The sequence below is a fragment of the Sceloporus occidentalis genome, unplaced genomic scaffold, assembly GCF_023333645.1.
Source record: "Sceloporus occidentalis isolate IW3139 unplaced genomic scaffold, rSceOcc1.0.p SCAF_1, whole genome shotgun sequence".
Taxonomy (NCBI): domain Eukaryota; kingdom Metazoa; phylum Chordata; class Lepidosauria; order Squamata; family Phrynosomatidae; genus Sceloporus; species Sceloporus occidentalis.
This window is the reverse complement of record NW_028316981.1, coordinates 177,782,102-177,803,187: the sequence shown is the minus strand read 5'-3', so window position 1 is coordinate 177,803,187 and position 21,086 is coordinate 177,782,102. Positions and strand designations below refer to the sequence as shown.

Genomic DNA, 21,086 nt, shown 5'->3' with positions numbered 1-21,086 from the left:
CAAAGTGAAACACTTTCTTTTCCATTTTAACATTTAATTAAAAAAAAAAAGTCAACCAAAGAAACAATGTGTGAAAGTTGGGCAGTGGGGTGGGTAGAGGGACACAGCAGCAAAATACTATACAGGTGTGTGCTCCTCAAAGAACTCAGTCTGTCTCATTGAAACGTGTAACCATTGTTTTGTGTAACGTCTCACGGTAGGACTCTGATGCTACAGCCCCATAAGAGCTGCCACGTGCACCCAGGCCAGACCCACGGACCCGTGTTGGGGCCTAGGAAAGAAAATGTAGGGAGAAAAAAATAAGTATCACAGAAAGAATGGCATACTTTTATAGGAAGAAACAAATCTTCCCACCTACATTGTAGTCCCAATTTTTAAGACATTACACCTCTAATGAACAAGCAAAATAACTGCATGCCACCTCTTCCCCCTTTGCAATTCCTCCCAAACTTAATCTGAAACTGCACTTCAGCTGTTCCATTTCCCGACTATCATCACATTTTCCTTTTCAACAAAGGCTAGGAGGGAGACACAGGAAAGATAAACCTTTATTGTTATGTGCATTCAAGTCATTTCTGACTTACGGCAAGACTGAGACTGAGGGAATGTGACTCAAAGAGTTTCTATGGTCAAGCAAGGATTTGAATCTTTGTCTGCAAAGTCATAAGTCTAACACCTAAACCACTACACTACACTGGCTCCTCCTAGGCTTATCATCATCAAACACTTACACCAAGCAAAAGGCTCATATACTTCCCCTTTCCATTAAAACCGTTTGTGAGAAAAGGAAGCAACTGCAGAATATAAAGACATTTATCTATATTTACAGTAATTTGAAAAATACTCTGGTACCTCAATAGGGGCCACAATACCCTGTTTCTTGCGACCCAGCCCACTGCCTTCTTTCCAGCCCATGGCCTGTAGCATGCGGCTGCCAATATTGTCACTGCCAAGTCCATCCCGTGTTGGTTGTTCAAAATCTCTGTTGCAAAATAAGGAGAGGGTGAGGAGGAAAGTCTTAAGATAATTCTGTCCTCTCCTCTTACTGACAGATCACAGGAAACTACACAGTATGCTATGGGTGAAAGATGAGAGGTTAAATGTGATGGAGATGCTGTAGACAAAAGGATTTCTCTCTTAAAGTGGGATATTTTACTCACAATTCATGAACATCAAGGAGACAGGGAGGACTTACACAGTAGCTGGCATGACAGCTGAATACTTCCTTTTCTTGGGCTCAGGTGGCTCAGGGACACCATACTTCTCCCTACGCTCAGCTGCACGATCTCGGTATTTCATCTGCTGGTAGGTCATGAAGAAAACATGTTAAGGATACAGTACGTTATTTTATAACACTCCCACCACTTGGGCCATTTGTTATCCCCCCAGCCCCATTTCAATACCTCTATGTCATTTTTCTCAAGTGCCTCAAGCTCTTGCTCTGACAAGTGTGCTCGCCGATGGATTTCCAAATTTTGCTGCAGAGGAGAAAGAGATCGAGACTGGCATTCACTGAACAGCCCATCTCAGTCCTCAGTGGATACATTCATTTTTATATTAGGAGTTTATTAGATGGGATTCTTATATGCTTCTTTATTTCTGATTTAGGGACATGAGCTGTTTCATGTAACAGGGAACAGCCCTTTAGTTGTTCTAACCCAGAGTTATTTGTGGCTTCAATCCATTTGTGATGGTATCACCTCTAATTAAAGCTAGTAACATATGAGGAGGTTATGAAGCTCACAGAAGAATTAGTTATGTGTGCAGAAGAACTGGTACTAGTCACAACTGGCTGTAGAAGTTTCACTTTTATACAACTCCTCTGGCCAGTGAATAAAAATAACATTTCTTTATCTGACTGAGTACTCCATGAGATGTTTTTCCTACTGATGGGAATACAGAAATATGATACTAATCTATTTTGTAGCTTGGAGGTAGTTAGGCCACTGACCTAGTAGTTCAAAAGCATCTCTACAGCCACAGCCACCATTGGACCATTCAGGACCAAAGCTCAACCTTGATCTAGAATAAGGTGTATCCATATGCTACAATCAGCCATTTTACTGATCTTGGGATTAAACATCACATTATTTGCCCACACTTGTAGATTACTTTAGATCTCCAATTGGGATCTCTAGAGCCTCCACAAGACATGATGTGAAGGAGAGATCTGGATTTCATCAGGACACTGATGGTACCATCTGTGTAATCTCTTCTAACAGTTTTAGGTGAAGGACAGAATTTTCAAGGATAAATGGGCAGAATGTCCCCAATCCCACCTTTAAGAAAGAACTAGACCACTGCAAAATACTGTCCCCATACTACGGTACATACCTATTAAGCAGTCCAGAAGGTCATTAGGGTTTTATAAGGCTTACCAGCTACATACCTTGTGTAATCCTGAGAGCTGCTGGTGACGAATAAGTGCTTCCTTGCTGGGGAACTGTCTACGACAAAGTAAACAGGCCAGTTTGTGCCAATCAGTCAACTTCTCCTCCCTATCAGCAGCCTTCTCCTGCTCCTCCTCACTGTCACTCTCTCCACTGTAAGCAGCCACTAATCCTCTTGGTGGACTCTGCAAGACAAGGAACCAGAATTACCATGTTGGAATCAGATTCAGAAAGAACCAGAAGATAACCATAACTAGTGCTTCAAGGACATCCCTGCTTCCTTCTCCCCAAGATACAATCCACTGATGCAAGTTGGACCACAGTTTGCCAACAGCATTTGCCAACAGGACAGATGAACTTTCAGCAACCAATTATGAAGACCTTTATCCTTTCCCAAGAAAGATGGATGACAATCTGTCTCTCAGCCTATACCTTGATGGATCAGTATGTATTCCCCCAATGCCCAAAAGAATATGAAACCAGAAGCTCCTTGAAGCTCTGCCTTGGTGCCCATTATACAGTATGTATCTAGAGTGAAGACCCATAAAGGCCTAAACAGTAGGAAAAATTCAAAGGCAGGGCTTACCAGTCTGTCATCACCAGTGAGCTTGGAGAGATCCATGCCACCATGCTGCCTTTCAGCCAAGGCCCCCTGAGAATAAATATGCACACAAAGATAGCTTTGAGTGTAGCAAGATTCTCAAGTTATTTTCCCAAGATAAAAGACAGCCTGTTTCTGTTCAGCAGCCACAGACATCCCCTCAAAGCTACACTAAGTTGCTGAAACAGCCTGCTAGAAAAGTTACAGGTGAGTTCACACACTGCTGTCTTGTCCAATTCAGACAAATACACATAAACAAGTGATGGACAGTAAAACAACCCACTTCTACCAGCCCTTTACACAAGATCAACTTAGGCCGAAGCTAACGGGCCAAATAAATTGCCTTCTGAGTGCTTTGGAGGCATGATGTTCAAACGATGCACACCCCTGAAGCAGCTGGAAGCTGCTCTGGGACCAGCTAATGCGGCCTAAAAAAGCTGCCCTTGCTGGCAGCCCATTTGGGACTGTGGCAGAAGCTAGCTTCAGGACTGCGGTGTCTATAGTCACTGTGGTCCTGGAATGACTACTGCCAGAGCGGCTGCAGATCACTCCATTTGGCCCGTCTGCTTCACCCCTCAGATTAATAGAGTGGAAGGGACTAGGCTGTGACTTGGCTCTCAGGGATTTAGATCCAAGGATCATTAACTGGAGCAAGGCAGATTCAGGATTCTGGCACTGCTGTATCTTACGCCACAGAAGCACTAGCATGCACTGCAAAACAGATAAACTGGTAGGACTAGGAACCTATCTGCAAGTTTCAGAACTGTCAGTTTTGTTTAGTTATCAAGAATTAGCCACAGAAGTTGCTAATCACACCAGTCTGATTCTAGCAAAGGAAAGGGAGATACCTTTTTCTCAAGGATGGCATAACCAGCATCAGCTGTGGCTGATTCCCGCCTTTCATCCTCTCGTATGGAGGAGACTGGCTGGAAGCTGTTCTTGAAGTTCTCCTTCTGCTTATTAAGACTCCGGGCCCAGCGCTCCATATCCTTTGCAATCTGAAAATGATTTGCCATGAAAGGAGAAAAAGATGCAAAGGGTGGGGGAGAGGTGGATGAACAAGAGAGGCTTTGGTTCATTCTGAAAAGTTGTACAAGGGCTCTTGATCACAAATATCAAGCAGGCCTAAAAAACAATGTGAAGTCTCCACACACACAAAAGGAGGTTCCATAATAAGCTGTTAACTTTCTTGCCCTTTCACTACAGCATGGATGAAGGATTTGTAATTCTCCAGATGTTGCTGGGTTGCACCTCTGATCATCTCTCACCTTTTGGTATTCTAACTGTGCCTGACAGAATCTGCTGACCAACACTGGGAGGCCATACTTCCCCACCCCTTCCCTGTTCTATGGAAGGGACTGTCCCTCCAACAAACCACTGAATGCTATTGAAATGCGTTTTTGGCATCTCCACCACACTAACTGGATAATCCCTTTCCACTATAACTATTGCTTGGTTGCCCAACCCACAGAAAAAAGGAATGTCCCAGGAAGTACAGTAAGCCTTGTGAAAAGCCCAAGGCTGCTTAAAATAAGTAAGAACAGGAAGAGGTAACAATAAGCAGCATGAGCAACAGAATGGATCTCACCTGTTGGGCTGTTTTTGTTTTATGTTTCTCCTTCTTTTCTTTCCCCTCTTTGCCGCTGCCACTCCCTGAAATGCTGCCATCTTTGTGGCTATCTGATGCCTGGTCTGATGCTGGGACATAGGTTCGTCTCTCACCTTCCCAATATAAGTACTGCTGAGTCTGGGCATTGTAATAATACTGCAAGGAGACATTCACATTGAGCATATATTCACTTCTTGTGTCCATAATCAATATCATAAACAGAGTTATCCCCTTGTTCAGAACCAGGCATCTCAGTATCTCCTTATCAAAAGAGGCTAGCTTTCAGTTAGTTATTTTTACTGTTTGTCCTGCCCAGAAAAGAACAATGTCTATAAAAAGACTCAACTCACCTGGGAATTAGGGTCATAGTAGAGGCCAGTCAGAGGATCATAGTAGTAGCCAGAACTTTCATCATACTGGTAGGTAGAGACATCTGGGACAGCTAAAGATGGACAGAAAGAGCACAAGCAGGAAATGAACATAATGGGAACATCTCAGCCCAGGAGGCTATAATCTAGATCCTGCAGTCCATGCCCACAGGTAGGAATCAAAGGCTCCCTGCACCTAGTAGAAGGTGAATTTACACCAGACATGTCCTCCTGCTCTCCCTTTAATATCCTGCAGGCTTTGACACTCACGGTATTGTGTGTAAGGTTCTTGCCCTACAGTGCTGGTAACTGGCAAATTGGAAGTGCTTATGGATACACCCGCAGTTGCACTGGTGGTCTGAGCAGCATTAGGCACATCAGGCTTCAGCACAGCTGGTGAAACTATGGTATATGACTGAACAATAGGAGAAAACATAGAAGGAGAAGGGTTGAGTAGGCAGAGAGAGCAAAAGAGCAGCACTGGCACATGCAGACAACCACTTCAATTGTACCTGAGCAGTAGTATTTCCCTGGACAGAACTTGCCCCTTCAGTGCTGCCAGCTGGCTGATATGTGACTGGTACAGCGGTGGCCTGGGTGCTTCGTGGGAAAGTTGGTAGGACAGGCACAGGGTCAATACCTGGTACACCAGGCTCCAGTGATGCCTCAGCTACTTTTGTGAGGGGAAAAAACAAGAAGGCAGAATACAATCTGTCAGAAGGAAGGAAGCAATGGCAAAGTGAAAGACTATGGCAAATTAGCTGGAAGGAAGCAGCTGGAGCAGCTTACCTGCCACTGAACCTTCACTGTGAATCTTGTCAGACTTCCCAACAGCTGCTCCCCCTGTCGTGCCAGTCTGTGATTGTGAGCCTTTCAAATATGCTTGCGAGTACATTGCAGCCTCCAAACCTTGAGCACCGTAGGCCTCATCCTGCTGGTAGTAACCATAATCCAATGAATGCTCATCCTGAGCAGCCCAGGCTGCCTCACCACCCTGCGATGCCTATTGGACAGCAGGAGTAATTTATTGTTAAGGTAGTGGTTCATTTTCTCCTATCAGTGGTTCATTTTCTCCTATCAGAAGACACATCTGAACACTCATTATGCTATTATTCTGGGTTGCCGTGCTGGGATGGGGCTTGGAGGTACTGTTTTACAGAATAGGAAGCATACCATTCCCTTCTTACAACAGCTCCATTGGCTGGAAGTCCATTTTTGGGCACTATTTAAAGTGCTAGTGATGATCTATAAAGCCCTATATGCTCTAAGTCCAGGCTATTTGAAGGATTGGAACTCACTTTATAAGCCCATTAGAGATCTAAATTCTTCTGGAGAGGCCCTAATCTCTGTCTCATCACCTTCTCAGGCTTGTTTGATGGGAACAAGGGAAAGGACTTTCTCAGTGGCTTCTCCAGGAGTTTGAAATTCCCTCTCTAGGAAACTTATCCTTGTTGTCCTTTTGTTAGCATGTTAAAACATGTATATGCTGTCAACTTTTAGAAACTGACTAGAGGGGGCTTTTAATGATATATGGTGTTTTCAAGGTTTGTACAGTATATCATCTTTTAATGAATTGTAATGTTTAATTTTTTAATTTTCTAAATTGTTTGCTTTTTAAATAACTTTTTTATTTATATTTTTATTGAAGCTTTTGTATAGTTTTAAATCTTTTTTTGCCTTGAGTCCCATTACTGGGTGGAAGGTGGAATAGAAATAAATAAAACATAACAATAAATAAATAACCCCTCCTTTTAAAATCAAGACTTTTCAGGCTTCCTCTCTGTACCTCATTCCAAATGCAGCAAGCTTCTACATATACTAAATGCAAACCACAAAACTATTTCTGCTTGTGTACTTACTGTTATCCCCTCCCACTCTCTGCACAAAGAAGCCGTAGTGTCTCAGATCACACAGTAGGATCTGAAAAACACGGTCTGCCTCAAGAATGACAACAAAATGTTGCACTACCCTCCCTGGAAGTGGCTAATGCTCTGGCAAGCACTAGAAAAAATGGAGTTCTCACAATGGGTGCTTAGAACTTTTTCACCAAGGAGATTCTTCATGAGGACCAAGTACTTAGATAGCCCCAAGAGAGCTTGGGGAAGCATACAAGGATGGCAAAAGAAGGTGTTCTGATGAATTTCTGTTCTACTAAGAAAAAGGAGGCAATTCTACTTTGAATAAATAGAAATGCTGCTTTCCTGATCCCTGGAGAATGGAACTTACCTAAACAATAGTGCAGAATAGAGATCTAGCCAAATTTATTTAAACTTTTGTTTTTCACATTCTCAGCCCTTTTCAGATTTTTGAGTAAGTTCCTTTTAGGACAGTTTTCCAAATCAAAACTAGAAAAATAACCAAGTCAAAACTGAAGCAGCTAAGAAAAAGAAGCCCCAAATAGTAAAAAACAAGGTCTAATGGTCTGCAAGAAAAACAAACGCCCTTTACAAAGCAGCAGGAAAAAACCACAGCCTACTAAGAAGTCAAGTCTTGAAGAAAGAGCAGAATGAGCTTAATACCAGAGACCAAACAAGATTCCTTGGAGGGGAAATCCTGTAATTCAGGTTCCATCTTTGTATACAAAAGACTCTGCCTTTTCTACTACCCATCATACCTCAGGTCGGCAGGGAAACACAGGTGCAGAGTAATATGGCTTTCTACTGCGCCATATGAACTGATGGTGTTATATAAATAATTACAACTACTACTACTACTAATAATACAAATATTTGGTGATACTTTGGATTAACTGGGTGGAATGTATTTTCTGTAATCTACATTTAGTTGATATGAAGTGGTACAACAATATTTTGGAACAATAATCCAGCTGAGGGTTTTTTCCCCCATTCTTTTTTAATTACTTTTATAAATTAATGCTTCATGACTGTGCCATAGTTCAGCCGAATCAAAAACACTGCAGTGAGAGAAGAAAATGTATTGTGTGCTCTCTATAGCAGAACACACACACACACGTCTTCAGCTGAAAATCCAATTTTCAAAATGTAAAGAAACCTACAGTAAGACACCTTAATCAATAGGGCTTGCTAGCTTATAGCCAAACTTGGCAAAGCTATTTTGGAACGTTAAATCCCAGAATGGCTATCTATTTGGGAATTATATTCAATCAAGTAACTTTTCTAAGCTCTGGCAAATGGAATTACGATGAAAGCATCCTTGTCTCCAAAAGGAATCCCTTAGTCTCCCACCTTTCTCAGCCAGAATATTACCTGTGAGATAGCCCACTGTGCAGCTGCAATGGCAGTGCTGGCAACAGAAGCTGCACTGATGCGGTTTCCATCTGATGAACTCATGTCCCTGCAGAGAAACATAGGAGTCATTAGTAAAATTTCCTGCAACAGCAACAGAATCCTGAATTCTGGATACAGCCCATATCCACTCACCGTTTGGAACCTTTGGCAAACTCCACATTAATTGTCTTGCCGTCAATGTTCAGAGGGGGATGCAGGGCCTGAAGGATCTGCAGCAACTGAGCTGCCTCCTGCGCAAGAGGAAAAGAAGAGAAATGAAATCCTGAGAAAAAAACAGAATCAGCTGCACATGCCACTTTTCCATTCCAGGCCAAACTTTTTGTATAATGAAGCATTAGAAAGAAGCCCCTGCCACTTTCTCTCTTTACTGTTCCCTGCCAAGCACATTGTTCACAAGAGGAGCTGTCCACTATGGACACTGGGACTTCAAAATCCACAAGTCTTGGTCTGGATAAACATCGTATGACAGCATCTCGTGCAGCCTATCAAATTCCTTTCCCATGTTCATACATTAAAGAAAAAATCTTCATGCCATTTGATTTGGTTTGTGCTATTAAATGTCACTTTTTAACACAGAGTGGTTCACCACCCCAGTCTAATTTCATGCAGACCTCACCCTAATTTAAGAAGTCCTCTTGCAAATAATAAATTCAAGCCTCTCTGAAAGCAATGTGTGTTTTCCCCAGTAACTCACTAGTGGTTCTAGTGGAAAGATATGGGGCAGAATGACAGGAGAAAAATAGGTGAATCTCCCTATTTTTGGCACTGGCCCCCATATATAGCTGGCTGCAGTTCTGCTCATCGCCAGCATACAAAGTGACAGACTGACCCTGAGAGAATGCTGCCTTTGATAGAAAAAAAAATTGTCCACCCACTCTTTAATGTACTGAAGTCTTTATCTGTAATCTTTTAAAATATGTTACTCTGAATCAGCTAATGTACTAGCAAGGATCCAAGGAACCATGGCACAACTTCAGTGAATGCATGATAAGATTCAGAACTGGTTTTCCCCATATGGCTGACTCTGTCTCCTCCTCCTCCTCCATGCTGAATTTCTTTTGGAACTGAGAATTTAAAAAGCAGACAATAGCACAGCACAAACAACAGTTGTTCCAAGAAATGGACAGAGATGTTTAAAAAAAGTCTATTGCTACAGTACATTCTCCCGAACCTAAAGCAGTACTTTAGGTCTCTGCCAACAGACTAAAGCTTCCTAACTTCCTATTAAAATGAAGAATCACAGGGGGTGAAGGATTCTCCTTTTGAAGTCAAGTATTCTAAGTATGACACAACAGGCTGCTGTGGCAAATTATAAAATATTTATGTCAACTACAAAGTGTGCATATTTATTTTCGATCTCCTACAGACACACTGTTAAGTTTCAAGCCTTTCATTCCCTAGCACATATGTCATTCAGCATCCCTGAAAATGTATATTGAGAGGAAAACCAAGTCCCCTCATGTCCTAACCAGATTATGCCCACAGTGCAAATGGTGCACGGGCCCCATAAACGAAGGTTTTCAATTGTGGCCTCAAATTGTAATAAATGCCCTGCTTGATTGCAAACTACTGTATCTATTATAGCAACCAGTCAGTATGGATGCCTGCTCCTGCAATAGATGAACTGGAAACTTTAATTAGACCCAACCATCTTTCTTGTGCCCCCTTTCTCCTCTTTCCCTACAGGTATTTGGAAAGAAACATGTTGGGCCCACAAACTTCAGGAGCTGAATCTGTTTCAACAGTCTCTTTCTGGTATCCCACTGATTGTGGCACTCACCACAATGGTGGAGAGCTGAATGAAAGCAAAACCACGGTTAAGCTGTGTCTGTTTGTCTTTGATTACACGGACATTTGAGGAGGAGAGAACGGCATATGGCGCCAAGGCACTTAAAATGGAGTCCATTGTACTATGTGGATTCAGGTTTCGTAAGATGATGGCTGTCAAGAATAAGAAACAACATAGTAGTTAAAATCTTGACAACTTTCAGACACCTCGATCTAACTGGATTTAGGAATCTTCACAGCTAACAATGTCCTATATGGCATGTACAGGGTCCACAGAATTTTGGCTTTCATTTATTTAAAAAAGATCAAGTTTTGGCCCTCAGTGTTTCAGACAGAACCTGAAAAAACTTTTAGCTGAATAAAGGGAGAAAAAGCCAAATAATAAGAAGTTCATAAAGCTATGATGATGCTTCAAGCTCCTTTTAAAATACATGTGACTGTAGTATATTTGTGCACTGAACACTGCGTTGCACTATAACTACTTGCTGGCCAAACTACCACTACATCCCAAACCGTCACTCAGTGACTGAGAAAAACAGTTGCTTTACTTCTGCTCCAAGCAGTTGGCTGTGAGGTTTTTTTTCCTCAGCTGCAAGAACCAGCCTGAGACGGGGGGGAAGGGGGTTTGAGAAAGTAAGAAAAGAAAATATTCAGTTGTAGAGTTCTTCCCTTCCTACTCTCTTGCATCCTCATTACTATGATATAATATAATTTAATAAATATATTAGTATTTCTCAGTCGCTGAAACATCCTTTTTCAGGGAACCTGCAGATCCTGAGTTCCACATCTTGAATTACACATGAGAAGCAGAATGGAAAAGCAACAGCAGCAGTGGTGAAGCACCCAGCCAACAGATGTAGGCTACACACCACTCAGTATACAACTATGCTACATAATGGGCACTTCGATTTGACTTAACTTAAATGTAATGACAAAACTTAAAGCAAGGTCATGTCCTGAAAGCCTCTTTTTTTAAATGAATGTCTTCAGCATCTAGACTCTAGAACATGTCTTTGATCAGCGCAGATATCAATCCACTTTCTCCCTACCTTTATAGCTTCCTCTCATTCACAAGTCCCCAGCTTCCCAAGCTTCCTTTTCAAATTCACGACAAAAATACAAATTCCATATCCTGGCACCACCAACACTCAGGCATAATTGATATAATTTCATTAAATAGCAGTATTTTGTTGTCACAGTATTTAAAAGAAATTCTTTAGCTTGAGATATTAAATCCTACAATGAAGATATTCACAAACAACATCCCATCACGTACCCCTTTTTGCCCATTTCTCAATGAAACTTGATGTCACACAGAAAAATCCAAACTCTTAAGACTACTGAAACAACATATATTTTGTGACACAGTCAAATCGAAGTGCCCATTATACTTCCACACACATTGTTCCTTAACACACTAGTGTTGAACTAATTGAATCATCATAGTTTTTCCCTTCCTGGAAGGCTGTTTTCAGCACCCTCAATGTAATGTGATTTGCACTTTAACTGTAAAGACAGCATGAAAACTAGACTGGTTTAGGTCTGACTGTAGCTATATATTGGAAGCTGTCACACTGCTCAAATACCATACTCACTGTCATTAGCATTCTCTGCACAGGGTTCAGACATCTGGGCCATAGGCTGAGTAGAGAGGGCTGCTGACACCTGGTATGGCTGTGGGAGGGGCAGAAGGCCTTGACTGAGTTCACGCCCTGACAGAGCCACCAGCTGGTCCAAGCGACTACCAGGAGGAAGCTTCTGCTCAGCTTCTGTTGAGTGTGCAGGACCATATATGAGAAAAATAATCAAAAAGAATGCTATAGGCAACCAGTTAGTTGAACAGAACTAGGACATTCAAACATACCAGATCTGGGAATGCCACATTTGAAGCACTTCTCTCTGCGCTTGAAGTTCTGTACTCCACACTGTTAAAAGAGCAAAATCATCTTAATGTAGTGTGTTAAAAAGCTTCAACACATGGCCCAATTATCTACTAAACTTCACTTTACAAAATTCTGCCCTTGCTGCAAAATAGCTAATTCCTTCTAGTAACCTCAGTTGCATACCTTTCCTGCATTTTCCACTGCATTGGTTGGAAAACACACACATACACAAATGTTTTGCATAATCTCAGAAGTGTGCCCTCTGTCATGTTTACTATGGCATAAGTCTCAACTCCTAACCAACTCTTCAAGGATCACAGTACCTCATGTACTCTGCAGTTTCTAGAACTCATTGCAGGAGCATCTTGAACCCCTGCTCTGGGAAACAAAACCATTCAAAATAAAACAGATATATTTAGATTGCCTAGGCTGGTTCTGATCAAGAAAACTGGATTTTCTTGATGCTGAACTTGAATTTAGCACACACTACTGCCTATTTCCCAGATAGTGCCTGCGTTTGGAAAAAGCCAATCATCACTCCTCTGTAACAGATCTTCTCTCAGCCCTCCCAAGCAGCAGAGCTCCCTCTCACACACCCTCAGGTCCAATCCTCAGATCACCACAGAGAGGCCTTCAAGCTGGAGACTGATCTCAAAGTACATACCTTGCTGCAGAGCCAGTCCTCATTGATCTTGGGTTTAGGATCACTGTAGTGCATGGAAACTTTCTGGCCAAGGATGGTGAGAGAATGCTGCAGGGAGAGAAACACAGCAATGAGATTCTAGACCAGTGGGGAAAAGAAGGTGCCCGTCACTGCCGCAGCAGAAAGAAGGAGAGGATCAAACCCTTCAGCTGAATGGATGAGGGGGAGGGAGGGAAGGGAGCACAGGCTGAGAGAGGTTTGGAGCTTGGCTACTTGGCTAGCGCACACCTAATCTTGCCGACAGAGGCACCTGTCTCTACCCAAGGCACCGGGACATCTGGCTGCTGTGATGGAGGGAGAGTGTGTTGGAGAGAGACAGAGAGAAAGATGGAGAGAAGAAACAGACAGAGAGAATGCAGCCGTGCTCCAAGACACCATCATACAATACCACTATGTCACTAGAATGACCCATTTTCACCTTCTGTCCCACAAGATGGGAACATGTATTACTAGCTCTTTGTCCCAACCCAGAATCACTATGCCCCCACAACAGGCACCTTTCCATAGAAAGACAGCACTCCTTTACTCATCACTGTTATGTTTATGTCAACTTCCATTTAAGGGCATGCTGGGAAGAACACCCAATGTGTTGGTCACAAGTCCATTCAAGAGGTGTAAACATCTGGGAAATGTAGAATAACATTTTAAGCTAGGTATACCTCCATTTCTATGTTGAGTACTTGGTTTGCTACTCTATTCTGCCCAGAGACAACTCCAACTGTGGTTTGCTAAGGAACAGTATATTTCTGAAGTGGTCTTTGACAAGATGGCTATACTCAGCTGCAGACTCTCAGCACACAGAGAGGGCAGCCCATGATTATAAGCTATATGTTCTGTAAGAACTACAGAGCTAGTAGGCATTTGTTAGGAGCTAAGCCAAGTTGCCATAGGCTATAGTATTGCTGATAGATGCAAGAACCTTATTTACCTCTGGCTGATTGCCATCCTACACAGATAAGACAGTGCCACTATCACACATACTTGTACAGATTGTGCTCAAAAGGAGTCTCTAGCCCACACCTGCTTGTTAATCCTTCTTGCATCCGGAGCAAAGTGCATCATCTCAGCCATCCCAAGGCTACATGTGTCAGGTCCCACTGGGGATGCGCACACACAGCCTGGTTATACCGCCAACACAGAAGTATAAGAGGAGGAGGTGGAGGAGGAGGTGGCAGAAGCTACTGCCGTGACTGCATAAACACTGCAAAAACCAAACAGTTTGGGCTAGGGGTACATTTACACCAACTCTGTGGCTATTTTGAAACAACATTACAGTTTGAAACTCTGGTCAAACCAAAAGTTTGGGGTCTAAAAGCTTGGCTCATAGCCAGTCACAACTCTATTATATTGGAGAGAAAACAGGGTATTTCATAGATGGACTGTCAACACTGAACCTTGAGAGGAAGGAGAAAAGGCCTCCTAGAATTTCCATCCTAAATCCCTGACTGCACTTTAAGAGTACTGATAGCCCTATCATGATAGTCTCTGACAAGCTAGGGAGAAAAATCAGTCAGCTTTCACACCTAGTTGGCTGAGTTCTAAACCCTAAAGTCTAGGAATGCTGGAGACTGTCACACGGAGGATCATGCATACTTCCAGAGCATGAAAAAGAACACATAGGAATCCTGACTCCCCAAACCCTTATCTGTTACTACTAGGAATTCCCCCAACTTCTACTACTATAGATTAAAGCTAGCTCCTTGGTTTCCCTTCTCAGCTTGCTAGAACCCATTTTTCCTCCCCAAGAAGGAAATCAAATCCAGATGCTAACCCACTGCCTGGGCTACTAGTAACTACTTAGGAAGCCCTGACTTCTTGTGTATCTACTCTGAACACACTAGAAACCCCAGCCTTCCAGATCTGGAGAGAGCCCAGAAATCTCCACCCAGTTCCCATCACTCTGTTCTAAATCCTGGGACTAGACAGTGCAGGACTTCTCACTCTCAGGCCTAAGTCCTCTTTTCCCCATCCCTCTTTAGTGATTCCCGCTGGGGGAAGTGGCTGGGGCTTGTTATATGAACCAGCTTTTTGGATTGGTCATTAACAGTAGGAGTACTTGTGGGTTTCAAGTGCAGCAAAGCAACCTGATTGGCTTCCATCCATCGTGTAGCGTCCTGCAAGTGATTAAACTCGACGAAGGCGAAGCCCCGGCTCTGACCTGGAGGACAGCATTCAGATACAGACGCAGTGTGTTAGTCAACAGATCCAGCCAACATCACGCACCCCTGTCGCTGTACCAAATGGGGCGAGGGCAGGGTGCAGGGGGGAGAAAACAGGGAGGGTGGAAAGGCACAGAAAGGGCACCCTAGTGGCAAAGTGGGGTGGTGCAGACTCAGAGGCTGTCGAAAAAAGGAAAGCTTGGTGTTCTGATCATTCTGAACCAGAAATAGTTTTTGCCACTCATTGCTGCTTGGACCTCAACATGGTTTTTTCTGACTCAGACCTGGGAACAGAACTGTGGAGTCCCAATTCAGTGTCTTAATCAGTAGCCTCAAAATCCTGCTTGACAGCAAATGATAGCTCCAAACAGATCTGTCCTTAACATTTCTCTAGCACTAACATTTTCTGTTATCTACTACCACTTCTGCTTCCATAGTATAAGAAATAGCTATTTCAAAGCATTTGTCCAGTAGGCTCCCTCTTACTACTACTTTGTGGTAAGCACCTGCATAACTTGGGGGGGGGGGGGCACAAAAATAAATAAATAAAAAAGCACCCCACCATGTCAGAGAACTAACAGCAGGGGATTCAACAGCTATGATGTCGTCAAGAGACAAAAAACTGCAGAGCTATCAAATCTGAAACTGGGAAGATCTGGATTCAAATCCCAACCAATCTGTAAGACCCACTGGATGACTTTAGATGAGTCATGTTCTTAGCCTCACTGCCCCAACCAGAATAATAGTGTTCTCCCTCACAGCTACGGTAAAGAAGAGTGCCATAAAGAAGTGTTATCTACCATAAACTTAAACACAAACCAAATAACGTCATGTGCCTAGATTGGAAGAAGTTTGGCATAAACCCTAAGAAGGGGCACTGAATTCAGCGAAATAATATGGTGATAACTAGCATCTTTCCTACACTTGTACTTAGAAATAATGGAATTAAACTTAATGTTGAAAAGTATATAAACTGTTGTACCATTCCAATGTGATAAGCATAATGTTTAAAAGAAACTAAACAGATGCAAGAAAAAGTGGTCTGCTAAGACCAATTCAGAACTCTTTTATTTTCAAAGTCTATAGTGCCTTGTCCTAGAAAAAGTGGACTTCTCATAAACAGGATTGTCCAATTTTAATTTGTTCTATCAGCCTTTGGTTGCCCATGGTAGCAGGGTGCCTTTCTGTACCCTCCATCAAGTAGTACCTGGCAGCCTTTCTCAGACCTCGTACAACACAGAGCAAGATATAGAGGACTGTAGTGCCACACACCTTGCTTTTAAAAATAATGAAAAGAAAAAGAAGAGGTACAAAAGCGTACTCATGGGCAGCAGGTAAATGTGTGTGATATGTAAGAAGGAACAAACTTACCTGCTTAGTTTAATATTTCTCCCTAGTTATAAGCTACAGACTAGGCACAACCCAACAGTTTCTCCCTAGAGCAGGCTAAAGGGTTTTCTTGCCACCTTTGCACTATCCACAACCACCACCCCACTAGTTGGTATTCTGATTTCCTTGGTGTAGACTAGCATAACTTATGGTCTACCACACCAAACAAGATTATCGATGAAGTAGTGTGGACAGACAGGTGCTAGACAATCTTCCATCTCTCTCATCCCACAAACAGGCTAGAAACAACCCAAGGGGCTCTCAGAAGTCCTTGGAAGGCCCCATTTGTTTTGAGGGTTGCATTCAACGATAGATAAAAAGCTGTGAAACCTGTCCTGGCATCTTTTCCATCAGTACCACATGCTTAAAACAGAGCCCAACTTAGGCTGCAAAGATCAAAGAAGGATCCCCCCTCCAAACCAATAAAATATGATCAAATATGACCAAGTAGAAGACACAGTACAGATCTTGTAGTTGTCCACATCCTTCATCAATGCATTTTGTTTCTGATCCCAAAGAAAAGTTGACCAAGACAGTAAGAAACCAAAGAACTAATCTTCATAAAGAAAGAGATGGCGAACAGCTAGAGCCCCAGTAGCCTCACACTTATAAAGAGTTCAGTGAAACTTGGAAAAGAATAGGATCCAAGGCTACACATACCCCAGTGTTTTGCTACTTTCCCCAGCCAATCACACAGCAGAGGAACTACTGACACCCAAGATTAAGGGATGATGATTAAGGTCAAAATACAAAAGTACTCCAGAGTTACTTATAAATCCCACTGCTGTCATTTGAAAGCCTGATTAACCCTAAATGCTGTAAGAGAATGGATACAGCAGAGACCACAACTAAATATTTAATGCCACAGGGCAATATCTGTTCCATTTGCACACACACCTAGTATACCACACCACATTTTGGAATGTGCCACATAGTAGGTGAAATACTACAGCCAAACCAAAAGAAGAGAAGTTAGAACTGTGAACGGGAGCTCACCTGAAGCTTTATTCCGCATCAGTCGTACCTCCCGAGGCTGGAATCCATGTGCCTGCAGCTGAGCCCGGATCTATAGAAGCACAGAGGAAGTCAATGATACAAATGCCAGAAGAATGTTAGACAGAAAAGAATTACTAGAATAAGTGAATAATGACAGTAAGTTACTGCAAAGACTCAACAGCAGTGCCTCTCTGCTGAAGTATCAACATACATCATTCTCAGTAGCAGATTGAGGCAGCATTCTCAGCATGATGATGCTGCTAGCCTTCTGTTCTTCCTCATCTTGCTCAGTTCTGTAGTCCTGGTCCCGATAGTCGCCATCACCAGGAAATCCTAGGTGATCACTGGGGCTGTCCCGTTTTCTACGCTGCGTCTCAGATCCAGAGGAGGCCTCATAGGAATCCTAGTTAACAAAAGCACAAAAGAGGTAGGGTGTGAATAGGCAAGACTTCAACAGATAAAGAAGCCAGTCCTGCAAACCAAGACCTAGTGATTTTCTAATAAACATCCTAATAGCCATATAACCACACATACATTCCACCCTCTGCCTTTCCTAACACTAACTCATAATGGCACCAGGACAAGCAGTCCTCCAAATACACATAACATCATAGCAGCAGCAAAGATTTCTTTACAAGTTCAGTTCTAGTCCCTTTCCCAGGACCCATGCAGACTCTCTTCTCTATGAATTCATCATGCAGCCTGCTGCAATCTTCTCCAACTGGACCTTTATGCAGTTTTTGTGGCTACCTAAATGGTGCAGGAACAAGTGTAAATAGTACTGTGCACTATTTCTTTGGAGTTTCTGAAAGAGAAAACTTGAAACCTAAGTCTAAGCCAGGGGTGGGCAACTGCTGCATTCCAGATGCCTGCCTACAACTCCCATAGCCAGCACAGTTACTGGAGGATTATAGGAATTACAGTCTGAGGAGCCATGTGCTGCACACATCTGGTTTAAGGGAATTTTTTACCACCACAAACAGGACAAATACAGCTGGAAGCACAAAAGCTGGGTGTTAAATCTAATTTCTTCTCATGCCAGCTGTTCACAGCTAAAAAAAATGCTCCCATTGTAAGGTTTCCAGTAAAAGAGGTAGTACTCTAGAGAAAACACACAGCCAAGAAAACTCCATTGCCACAGAAGACAGAAAACCTAAAGCACATAAGTATCTCCCAAAAGGCCCACCTCAACCTACCTCCACACTGTGTTCCTCAGAGGAATCATCATAGTCATTGGCAGATTCCTGGTTGCTGAAATCTCGCATGTAGGCTCGATAATCCATATCTCTATAGTCGTGGTCCCTCTGGTTCCGGCCTTCTGAACCCTCATCCTGGGTTTGGTCTACAGCACCATAGCGACCTGTCCGATCACCACGACCACCTCTAAGAGAGTATACAATAAAAAATATATATACTGAGAACTATTGTTGAGATGTCAATTCCAATACTAATGGACAGGAGACATTTCTTCCCTATCTAGTATTTTTGTCAGGGCCATCTAGGACCATTATTGGCAAACACAGGTAAGGACTGACTTCAGTGTTTGTATGAACCAGACAAATGCTCTGGAGGTATCATCTTCACTTGCTATTTGTTCACGTGAACCAAATATTGAAAGGGATTCCCCACCCCTACCCTATTCATCTGTCGTACAGAACCTACGACCTAACTCTTATCAGTCTCAACAAGCATGACCCATGATCAGATATAAGGGGAGCTTAAAATAACAACAACACCTGGAAGTCCATCAGTTCCACCTCTCTGAGCTTCTGTCAGTAAAGTAAAACCACTCTGGCTACGATCAAAAGCACTTTCATGATAGAGTATAAATGAGTAAAAGATAATCAACTCAAATAACATCTGAGGTTTAAGGGCAGGGGAGCAGTGCAGAACCCTCACTGCCTTTGAAGGCTGATTCAGATACATCTGCAGGAGTACAAGAGGTGGCTCCAGTAATGTTACCAAAGCTATTTGAGTGAAGCCAATGATGCGTTTCCTTTCCATCTAAAGGGCTTCCATGCTCTAGTGAATTGTCTCCAAGCCCAACAAAGACTGCAACAAAAATAAGATCACCCAAGCCTGAGATACTTTGATATTATCCAAATTCCCAAAACAGGATTCATTTATTCCAATATTTTTCCTAATTCTCTCTCTCTTTTAATTTAGTGCAATACCTAAATTTAATACACATTAAAGACTTCCATGTGTCATTCTGTTTTAATACAAGTCAGGAATAACTATGCTTTAACCATGGTTATGGAAATCCACTGAGTGACCTTAGGCAAGTCACCCTGCTAAGCTTTAGAGGATGGCAATGGCAAACCCTCTCTGAACAAATCTTGCCAAGAAAACCCCACGATAGCTTTGCCTAAGGGTTACCATAAATTGGAAATGACTTGAAGGCACACAACTACAACAACAATGGATAGCCTTCTGGAGTGCAGCCAGCCATGATGATGACAATGATGATTGTGGTTTCCTAAGGTGAGAACAAGTTCTTAAAAAACCAACACATCTGGAGCAAAATTAACCAAGGATGGCAAATAGCCACACCAGTGGTGAAAAGCAAGAATCTTCCTCAAACAAACAAACAAAAACCCAGAAAATTTACTGGAAAGGCTTAAAAAGAAAAAACAGAAGTCAGTTCTGATTTTCTTTTCAGCTGCATATATAGGCAAAGGTTTCCCCTTTGAAAAGGTTGTCAAGTCCGACTGTAGGGCGGTGTTCATCTCCATTACTGAGCTAAAGAGCCAGCAGTGTCAAAGACTACTCTGTGGGTCATATGGCCAGCAAGACTGCACAGAATGCTGTTATCTTCCAACTGAAGTGGTACCTATTTATCTACTTGCACTTCTACACAGCAGCTGATTTTTCAGATAGGAATGGCTTATTGGGGGACTCAAGGACAAAAACTGGATCCTGGCCCCTCCTACTGTTGCCTACTTCTGCAGTAACACCTTCATCAAGCCTTTGCAATCTTCATCTTGGAAGAGATCATGGCCAGTATACCTGATTAGATTTGCCAACGTTTTGTTTCTTCCCTCTTCTTTAACCTTTGTGCCAGAATTCTTGAGAAATAGAAACTCACTATTATCAGTAATATTGTAGTTATTCTAACAAAGGTACTAATCAACTCTGTGTTTTACTCTATGTGGTTAGCTCTACATCTGACCACAGCACATGGAATATAAAGGGGTTATTTCCCGCTACTGTACCAGTGAAACAAAAAATATGTTGTAGATATGGAAATGCAGATAAGCAAACTATCACTAGCACCCTAGCAGTACAAAGCTGCTGCTAGGGTACAGCAGCTTCCTAATGCTGCTTACTGCAGAAGTATGATGCACAGTGAACCTCCTATTGTGTGCAATTTTTCATTTGTACAAAGAACAGTGCTTGGAAATTGAGTTACAGGTTTATTCCCATGAAATCACTACTTAAAAGGCTTTCTTCTCATTTATCATCACAAGAGCATCTCAACAAGACATCATAGTACTTGAGAGTCAGTCAGCTCAAGGGGCTTGACACTGCAGTCACTTTACTTCAGTACTGCACCCCAACCCACAGGAGTATTAAAGCAGTGACTAAAGACAGACTGCCATTAATGTAAGTTTCTGCTAATTTCTAACAAAACAGAGCAGATACTAGAATTGATGCTGAACTTATCCCACCATTGCCTTGCTTATTGGCAAGACCTAGAAAACTCAAGAAACCACAATAGCATCGTCATGCGCTATCCCAGAATAAAAGATAGCTTATTCCTTTCTAGAGCCCTGAAGTAAAATATATTACCTTTTCTCATATTCCATTTCTACCCCTGAACTGCAAATGCTTCAGAAAATCTTCCAACACAGGCTCTTCAATGGGTGGCTGTCATTCCAGTAGATTGCGAGAAGTGGATCTATGCAATCTCTGCAGGGAAAATAGGGGA

General features: G+C 42.5%; 1 protein-coding gene across 7 annotated transcripts in view; it reads right to left on the bottom strand.

The window, feature by feature from the left end:
• Positions 1–19: 19 nt before the first annotated feature.
• Positions 20–21,086, bottom strand: part of RBM10 (RNA binding motif protein 10) — a 28,168-nt gene continuing 7,101 nt past the window's right edge. Inside the window, exons 2-24 of one of the 7 annotated variants that reach the window (XM_089483604.1) lie at positions 20,948–21,067; positions 18,352–18,538; positions 17,367–17,558; positions 17,156–17,225; positions 14,696–14,769; positions 12,573–12,659; positions 11,890–11,950; positions 11,621–11,794; positions 10,018–10,178; positions 8,370–8,467; positions 8,196–8,283; positions 5,758–5,971; positions 5,481–5,641; positions 5,239–5,383; positions 4,951–5,042; positions 4,580–4,756; positions 3,840–3,989; positions 2,977–3,042; positions 2,390–2,575; positions 1,404–1,478; positions 1,196–1,299; positions 853–982; positions 20–271 (exon numbers count right to left, since the gene is read on the bottom strand). In XM_089483604.1, coding sequence (XP_089339730.1) covers positions 146–271; positions 853–982; positions 1,196–1,299; positions 1,404–1,478; positions 2,390–2,575; positions 2,977–3,042; positions 3,840–3,989; positions 4,580–4,756; positions 4,951–5,042; positions 5,239–5,383; positions 5,481–5,641; positions 5,758–5,971; positions 8,196–8,283; positions 8,370–8,467; positions 10,018–10,178; positions 11,621–11,794; positions 11,890–11,950; positions 12,573–12,659; positions 14,696–14,769; positions 17,156–17,225; positions 17,367–17,558; positions 18,352–18,538; positions 20,948–20,964 — 2,835 coding nt within the window. In that variant the 5' untranslated portion in view covers positions 20,965–21,067 and the 3' untranslated portion in view covers positions 20–145. Of the gene's footprint in view, positions 272–852; positions 983–1,195; positions 1,303–1,403; positions 1,479–2,389; positions 2,576–2,976; positions 3,043–3,839; positions 3,990–4,579; positions 4,757–4,950; positions 5,043–5,238; positions 5,384–5,480; positions 5,642–5,757; positions 5,972–8,195; positions 8,284–8,369; positions 8,468–10,017; positions 10,179–11,620; positions 11,795–11,889; positions 11,951–12,572; positions 12,660–14,695; positions 14,770–17,155; positions 17,226–17,366; positions 17,559–18,351; positions 18,539–20,947; positions 21,068–21,086 lie in introns of all 7 variants that reach the window. The other 6 variants (XM_089483609.1, XM_089483594.1, XM_089483617.1 and 3 more) reach the window with 6 other exon arrangements.